Raw genomic sequence first — 8,868 nt, forward strand, 5'->3', positions numbered from 1 at the left:
ACTCTTTTTCCCCTTGTTGGAAAATCTTAAATCTATCAATATGTACACATCTTATAAAACTAGACACAAGATGTTTCCTACTTCACAGGAAATTCAATTTTCAGTGTGTGTGTGTGACCTGGAGGCTTCAACTTTAAACTCACATATTGGACCACGATGGGCTCCAAACTAGTTGGGGTGTCACAAAACCATGCTGGTCAAACACATGTTAAACTGAGATATAAGGTCAGCAGATGACTGTAGTATACATAGTGTCAAACTCTGCACATACATCATTCTGCACAGTGAAGCTCAAACATCCAAGTGAAGCAACAACACATTTTTGAGTGGAGGGGGACTTTAAATGGCCTCTGTACTTCTGCATGTCTTGAACCTCACACATCCCATAGATCACTGCAATCACTGTTTGTATTTAATGACAATTACATCATCAAATGACGACCTCCAGTAAAAATGAGGGAAAAACCTAAAGATGTCAGTATATAGAGTTCAGGGAATGTTAAAGGTTGCGTGGATCTGGAGACATTTTAATATGCCATTGCAGGAAAGACACAGGTGTAATTAATAACATTAACGACAGCTGTTTCATTTAGATGTGCTACAAAGCCATGACAAATGAGCCTGAGTATGAATACATTTATAACTAATGTTATTAGTCACACCTGTGATTGACAATTCATTATGTCTGTCATGAGAAATGTCTATTGAAAGAACAGAGGTCAAAACATAACCTAATATTGGGAATGACAAAATTACATCCACATTATATGTCACTGGCATGTGATAGGACAGACTTCAAGCACCCAAACACACATGTGGTGAGCGTAAATAAAGCTGCTGACTCCATAAAGGATGGGAATGAGGCTGCTGAGGGTCTGAAGGTAGCAGATAAATAGAAATAAACATATAATCTTAAAAGAGGTTCTAAGTCAGTTCCCTCGCAATAAATGTTTGCGTTGCCCCGCAATATTTTGCAGGCTAGAGATCGTGAGAATTATACTAGCTTATAGGTCGGACTTGTACTGTGGCAGTGCAGGTTGACTCGTCAGGCACAGATATAACTAATACTTTGGATTTCATAAACCAAATATACTAAAGTTGATAGCTCATCAAGAAACACAATAAACAGCCTTTATTTTTCAGATACAAATATAAAAAACGTTATCAGTGTTATGGAATGCAAAATTAATCTTTAGTGGGTTCCACTAAGAACATGTTATCAAATGAACAGTGCTACATATTTGTACATATGAACTGTACACATCAGAAACTGCATGCATATTAGAGTCAAAACATGAAAACATGCAAACGTTTGCTACATAAGTGCGAGCATAAGGCTCTGATGTTCATTAGAACAACTTTCTTTTCATCCCTGCCACATCCAGCTCGGTGTTCTTGTCCTCCCACACAGCTCTGCTACCTCTTAAGTCCTCTCTGGGCCTGTTTCAGCAACGAATCAAAGTCCAGGTCCTCAACCCTGCTCTTGGCAGGAGACGGGTCTGCATCTGCATCTCTGTTTGCATCTACGGAGGAGAGGGACGTTTACAGGCTCACTGTTTTGTTCAATGTACAAAGTACTTAACACAGCAGCCCTTACAACTGAAAGCTTACGACTACAATTTCTTCTTTTTGTCGTTGTTATGAAATCTCATCTCTTATGTTTTATAATGCTCAGTTTACATTGGCTCTGTCAGAAAGGTGCTGATTCAACTCTACACTAAGTTCTAAGGCCGTAAGTGCATTAATATTAATGTGTTTCAATCCAAATGTTTTTATGTGCATTTTTGAAAAAGTCTTTGGTTTAATGGGTGGAGAATCAATGCCACCAACTGCTTATCCCAGTGCACTCAACTCCTAATATTGACATAACAATAGTGGATGGAGAGGCGCATTAATTGGCATTTACTTTTGCCGATTTCCTGGAAATCTGTTTACAATTGCTCTACATTTGGATGGAAACCTGGCTCAGGATTGTATCAATTAATTCACATTCTACCATTAATATTATATTACGGTTTCTATGGTGCAGCTTGCAACGGGGCTTTGACAGGGTATGCCAAGAGTAAAAATATAAATAGTTAAACAACAGCACTACAGCGATGTACTTGACTTTGTGGTTTTGAGTCTCACCGAGGTCAGCGTAGTGAGAATTACAGAACTGCCTTCTTCCACCAAAGCAGATGTCAAATGGCAGCTCATCAGGCTTCCGTAGTTTGCTGCCATTATCAATGGCTGCAAAAGCATCTTCCATGTTGTAGAATGTGACAAAGCCGTAGTGGTCACTATGGGAAGCAACGGTGCAGGAGTTTACTACTTTTAATACTGATAAATGCAGATTAACGGTACAAATACACTGTAAAAGGCAATAAAAGCTTTTTAAAACATGATTTGCATTGTGCATGCTTACCCTCCCTCTCTAAAGTGAAGTGACACACAGTCTACTTCTCCGAATTGAGTGAAGCGCTCCCTCAGTTCGTCGTGTGTCATCGACCTGCAGATGCGGCCGACATACACCACCCTGCGCTCGTCCTGCATGAGAGGATTTTTAGAATTACTCACCACTCCCTACTCGACCAAGAAACCTCAAACACATCAGCTGACATCAGTCAGTAATCCTTTACTCACTATGGCTTTAAGTTTCTGAATCCTCATCTCATGCTCTCTCCTGAGCTTCCTGGACTCTCTGCTGCTGTAGGGATGATGAGTTGGGATGAGAGGACACAGAGACTGAGATTACACTCATCAAACTCAGTGAAGCCAGAAAGAGACGCAAGAGGAACCTTTACGTTTTATTTTTATTTTTCTAATCAAACGTCTACGAGTAAGTACCAATATTAACTGACCTGTAAACATCTCTCCACTTCCTACGGCAAATCCGAGGGGATGGTGATCGGGATCTGGATGGGGACCTAGACTGGGACCAAGATCTAGATCTCGACCTGCTGCATCTCGATCTGGAGTAAGACCACCTGTAGCGCCGAGGTGGGGAGCGGGAAATGGAGCGAGAGGAGGACGACGAACATGAACTGCTTTCGGAGCGCTTGTGACAGTGCCTGCAAGACGGACAAATTGAGGATTAGTAGTGATGCACAAAGAGGACAAATAGAGACACATACTGAGCATGAACAACTGAAGACGATTACTTTCGTCTTTTCGGAGAGGGAGATGAGGAGCTGGATGAGGAGGATGGCGACAAGGAGTTGGAAAAAGAGCTGGAGCTGGAGTCTGAACGAGGGGATCTTCTCCGATATCTCCTTTTCTCCCTCCCTCTGGTGGGAGGGCTGGGTGGAGGTGTAGGGAGAGCGCACGGGGCTGTCTGGTGTTCAGCTGCACCACTACAGTCTCTCTGCTCTGTGGCAGTGCTGTCTGAGAGCGACAGGACTTTATCTGTGGACGGGTTGGTCTCTGATCTGGTCCTGGCTTGCATCACAGACTTTGCAGAGGTATTAACAGCCATCATGGTGGTGCTAACTTCACCGATGGAGGTCTGTTTGTTGCATTCAGCAGCAGCACTTGAGCCGTGGGTGGTCACCTGCAATTCATCGGTGCTTTTAGAAAAATCCTTGAGTTTAGAGGCTCTGTTACGCTGAGTAGCACCTGTAAGTAAGCGGTCTACAGGCCCGCAGTAATCGTGATCGGAGGTTATAGATGAATACATGTGAGCAGAGGTGTGAGCAGCAGGAAACTCTGAGAGGTTAGCGTGAGCCTTCTTGGACGGTAGAGGACGGGGGTCAATTATCTGAATGGCCTTGGATGGAGGAATTTTGCGTCTTGCTGGCAGTTCTTGTTGAGTGCTGAGGATGATGTCAGTGCCGAAGGGCTCTGGGATGTCCACACTCTCCGACATTTGAAGATGCGGTAAATTCCTGAGGGTTTTTGGGGTCCCAGGTGATTCTGAAGTGCTTAAAGGCTTAAGTGGTTCCACGGGGGGCGTCAGTACGAATCTGGAGGCTCTTTCTGTTCCTACAGGCTGAGTTCTGTCCAAGAGTCCATGTGTTGGTAGGTTTGATGGTGAAATAGCACTAACAAGTGTGGGCTCACACACTCTCTCCTCTTTAGCTGGAGGAAGAAGAATAAAAAGAGGTTATACAAGAGCGGACATGAGCATCCAACAATACAGTGCTGTCAGTGATCTGGTCACTCACCTTGTGTCTCCTCAAACTGCTCCAGCAGGCTGGTCAGATCAGGAGCTTCAATTCCTGAAGAACAAACATGAAAAGATTACTTTGGAGGATAATGCTCATTTCTTCTAACCCTAACCCATCATCACAGTGAAAGACATGTAGCTTTAGTGCCTTCATTGCGTCAGATTGAACGGCCATGTCTCAATAGTTTACCTGAGTCAGCTGCAGCACAGCCAAACTCAAGAGTAGGTGCTGGTTCCTCAGGAGGGGATTTACTGGGAGGAACCTCTGACAATGTCTCCTTCACTGGTATGGGAGCATCTATGCGAGACAATGGTGTGAGGGAAGGACAGTTCATTTGGCTCACTGTATCTGGACTTGGTGAGAGAGGAGTCTTTGGTTCCAGCTTGGTTTCTTTCGTCTGGTTCGGGCTGCATTTTTGAGGCTGTAGTTTCTTGCTCCCTGAGGAAGATGTGGTTGTGGTTGCACATTGTGCTGGAGATCTAGAGGAGACACCTGAAGCTATCTCAGTGAACTTGTTTTTTATTTCCTGAAACAGGGTGCTGCAGTCCTGGTTTAGTAACACCTTTGGCTTTGGCCCTAAGGAGGATGGCTTTTGTTGAAAAGGTGTGCCTGAGGATTCATGTTGGATTTCTTGAAAGTGTCTAGTGCTGTCAAGGTTGGAGTCTCTGTTGAGGAACTCTACTTTGGACTCTGAGGAGGAATGGTCAGAGGATGGTGATGTTGTTTGGCTAACTGGCAGGGGGAGGAGAACAGGATTTGGGGGATCACTACTGAGCAGTGTTGGTTTCTTTACTGGACTTTTTGTGCCTTCAAGCACAATGACGTCTGTGTTAGCCGTGACGTCTAGCAGCGGACTAGCATGGGAGCTGATTTTGGATTCAGTCCTGGGGCGCTTTAATCCGCTGCGACGTAGATGAGTGGATGGGTTGGCCTCTGGGGGATGGGGCCTGGGCGGAGCAGAGGTCTGATGGGTCTTGTAACCAGGAGTTTGAGATCTATGGAGCTGATCAGCACCACTTCTTCTACCATCTGGATAATGGTGTGCTGTCTTTGGTCCACAGCTTTGTCCCTGTAAACAGAGGATGGGGGTCAGCTCCTTGGGGGGCTCCGAAACACGGGGCCACTTGGTGGTGTAGTTCCTCTGTTTCTCCACCAGGGGCTGTCTCTTTTGGCGCAGCTGTCTGTACTGTTGGAGGCTGAGTGACTTGGCCTTTGTCTCACCTTTAGGTGGCAGGACCTCAGTCTCGTTACTGCTCCCTTCTGAGGACGGCGTTTGGCGTTCAGGTGCTGAGCCAGCTGGTTTTTCAAGTGCTTCTGGAACCAGCACAGTTTCACTTGTGTGCCCGCTTGTGAGGTTTTTCTGGTTCAATCCCCTTGCCACTTGAATGAGGCCGAAGCTCACCCTCTTCTTCTCTCTGGATGGTGGAGCTCTGGATGAGGTTCCATTCAGCAACACACTCTTCAAGATTTTGCAATCAGCGCTCTTTTCATGTCCCTCTTCTTCCTCCTTTGTCTCTGTCACAGTTACCTCGTCATCAGACACAACGTTTATCTCTTCATCACACTCTTCAGTGGGTCTCTCATACTTCCACACCTCTTCCTGAGAGAAGAGCGTGTGCTTTCTCCTCAGTTTGTCCCCCTCCTCTTCCACATGCAGCTTCAGACAGTAGGGGTGCATGAGCTTCACCAGGTTGACGAGAGAAGTTGAGGTGAAGACCTCGACTTCAGCCTCTGCTTTCTTATTCTTGGAGTGAAACAGTGTTTGACTTTGTTGTTTGAACAGCTGTGGAGGGCTTCTTCTCTCTATTTTGCTCTTGTCTTCTTTTTCTCCTCCAACCTTGATTGTGAATGTTACGTTTGGTGATTTGGATCTTGGTCTACATCGGTCAGCGAGTGATGGTTCCTAAAGAGACGAGAGACAGAAAACAGTTAGATCTTGAGAGTCTAATCTTTTGTCAGCAGAAAGGGTTAATAATGGGACATTGCATATTTCACAAGTCTGTTTTGTAGGTACTTCACTATTGTGTTGATGCATGTTCAGTTCAGTTTTCAGGGTATGTTGCTCATCTTTATCTAAGTTATCAAGTCCTGCTAAAGCGGCTTTCTACCATCATGAGGAAGTACCACTGCAAAGCAATGGAGTGGATTTTGGGTAATACATTTTAACTAATTATTATTAAGTAATTATTGTTTACAAATAAGTTATTTTGGGCTTGTGTTTCTTGTTCCTGAGTGTGCACCCACCACTGAGTTGTCCCTGTGCTCTGGGTGGGTGAGGAGCTTGGTGTCTGGCAGGGTGTCGAAAGGTGTCCCGTTGTCATCCTCCACACTGTCCAGCATCTCGGTCAGGGCCGACAGCAGGGTCGCACTCTCTTCCTCCACTCCACTCTTATCCTGAAAAGGGGCACCAGAATCCAGATTTATATGCCAAATTCATATTCTACCAACTTGTGGTAAGTGTCAACTTTGGACCCCAAAGGAGAGTCAACATAAGAAAAGTGAATAAAAAAATAAAATGTCTAATGAACAAAGGCCACAGTCCTGGGCAACTCCCAGAAATGCTCCTCAGCATGGTTTATCGTGGTAATATGCAGTGATTCATATATATATTTGCTTTAACTCTGACCTCTGATGCAACAGTGGAGTCTTCAAAAATGGCCAGGATTGAGTGATCCATGCAGGACCGCGTGTCCATCTCCACGCCTTCCACATCACGTCGACTCAGGGCGGACTGCAGAGACACAAACACACAAGTATTACATTACACCCATGTGTTGTGAATTTGACATGCACGCTGATCTGGTCTATCCCTTCCTTCTGCTCACAATGCACTCCTTCCTCAGAGTGTGACCAGAAGCCGGGCCACAGGACGCAACAAGCTCAAAATGAACTTAATAAACAGGAAGAGCCAATTCTGACAGTGCTTCAAATACATCTTCAACAAAACAGCAGGCTGGGCTGATGCTTAATGTTTATTAAACAATGAGCAAAAGAAATACACTGTTAGGGCGACATCTTTTATGCAAGTTAGAATGACATCCAACAAATAAATAAATAAATACAACAAAACTGTCAGGCAAAACAACTTGTTTGATTAAGCCAATAATCATTTGGTCGATAAAATGTCAGAAAATTGTGAAAAATGCTGAAGTTATACAAATAATTTAGTTAGTAAATAGTAGAATAATAATAATAGTAGAATAATAGATAGATACTATCGCTGTTGGCTACGAAAACCAACATTTGAGAAGCTGTAACCAGTGAATTTGCCATTTTTGCTGAAGAGGGACTATCTGTCATTCAACTGAAGCTGCTTAATCGAGTAATCGTTTCAACTCTACAAAAAAAAAGACAACTGCAGACATATCTGAATATAAATCTGAATGACTATGCTTACCCCTCACCGGGAACATGTATGTTTTCATGTAGAAAGACCAGCAGGCAGGCTGTCAGAAGAGCAACGTCTCACTCTGCCAAAGATTTATTAGGATATAAGTGTGCAAGGAAGTAGGAGGCAGACTGAGGGGACAGGAGGCTGGTACCAACCTTGACACCATCTCTGGGAAGTTAAAACAAGCGCTCTCAGGGCCTGTCCTACCGTAACAAGGCATTTATACATTTATACACTGTGAGGTGGCAGTAAAGCAAGTTTACCCCTGTGCCTGCCTCGAAACAACTTATAATTAAGCTTGAGACGGCAAAACAAGGACTGTACAGCTGGAGTATTGTCAAAGAAAAAAAAAGACAGCGCTGAGGGTGCAGCCTGATCTGAACATCTTGTACTCTGGAGGAAGTGAGCCGGTCTGCCTGTCAGCTGTCAGTCCTCGCCGGTGCAGACTATGATGTTACAGACGAACAGAACGGCATTAAGTGACCTGTCATCAACATGTCTCCGTGGCTGCGCCAGCCAAATGGCAGACAGGTGGACCAGCTCAGCCTCCTGCCTGCCCCCCCACCTCAGTCGTAGTAACGTTACGACCCTGTTTCAGCCACGTGTCGCCATGCCCGCATGTGGCCTCGCGCGCCTGCTATTCGATCACCCAAACCCGCTCGCACGCGGCTATTTTGATGTCAAATTAGCTCAAACGAGCAAACCGGTACCTCGTTAGGGGTGTTGCTGGCCAGAAAGTCGCTGTTGCCGGCATGTAAATCCCCGTCTTTCCCCCTCCACCGCGCCGCCATCTTGCTGCTCCACATGGCCTGCTGGCAGGCCGGACCGAGACACGTGGTCACCGAATGGATAGCGTTCAGTTACACACCGACCTGGGATCAGATTGACACCATCCTTTCATTTAGTGAGAGCGAGGAGATGAATACAAATCAGATCCTAGGTCAGCTCTGTGTCTCGCGTATGTTCCTCATTAATTATCAGTTCGTTTTCTTTTAAAACTTGCTACATCTTTTACTTGCTGCTAATACTCGGGGGTTAATGGGTTGAAGCTGTTTTTGTATTGATTATTTCTTATATTTGGTGTATAAAAGTAAACAGTAGGATTAAGGTAACCGTTTTTCACCGTGACAACACATGTAACTGATGTTTTTTGAGCTGCTTTCATAGCATGTTACTAATTCAATTAAGTCATAGCAATTAGAATTATTGCAAGCAGAACTTTTGATAGAGCATTCTTACATATTTATTTAATTAGCTTATTGCTCAAAAGCGACACCTAGCGTCCAATTGACAATACCACAAGTTCTACCCACATACAGTAACTCTTTA

General features: G+C 44.6%; 1 protein-coding gene across 1 annotated transcript; it reads right to left on the bottom strand.

Annotated features, from left to right (window-relative positions):
* Positions 1-1,123: 1,123 nt before the first annotated feature.
* LOC139302877 (peroxisome proliferator-activated receptor gamma coactivator-related protein 1) lies at positions 1,124-8,330 on the bottom strand. Its single transcript, XM_070926508.1, has 12 exons — positions 8,250-8,330; positions 6,775-6,879; positions 6,393-6,536; positions 4,956-6,051; positions 4,338-4,445; positions 4,163-4,199; positions 3,144-3,866; positions 2,820-3,053; positions 2,626-2,683; positions 2,408-2,529; positions 2,131-2,282; positions 1,124-1,523 (listed from the first exon to the last, which is right to left on the bottom strand). The coding sequence occupies exons 1-12, from the start codon at positions 8,328-8,330 to the stop codon at positions 1,417-1,419; spliced, it is 2,967 nt and encodes a 988-aa protein (XP_070782609.1). The 3' UTR covers positions 1,124-1,416.
* Positions 8,331-8,868: the final 538 nt, after the last annotated feature.

This window comes from Enoplosus armatus, chromosome 2 (assembly GCF_043641665.1).
Source record: "Enoplosus armatus isolate fEnoArm2 chromosome 2, fEnoArm2.hap1, whole genome shotgun sequence".
NCBI classification, from domain to species: domain Eukaryota; kingdom Metazoa; phylum Chordata; class Actinopteri; order Centrarchiformes; family Enoplosidae; genus Enoplosus; species Enoplosus armatus.

Coding starts and splice junctions, on each gene's coding strand:
- LOC139302877 (XM_070926508.1), bottom strand. CDS start 8,330: ATGGCGGCGCGGTGGAGGGGGAAAGACGGGGATTTACATGCCGGCAAC. Junction 6,052..6,392: donor AGCACAGGGACAACTCAGTG/GTGGGTGCACAC, acceptor TCGTCTCTTTAG/GAACCATCACTCGCTGACCG. Junction 2,684..2,819: donor GTTAATATTGGTACTTACTC/GTAGACGTTTGA, acceptor CTACAGCAGCAG/AGAGTCCAGGAAGCTCAGGA.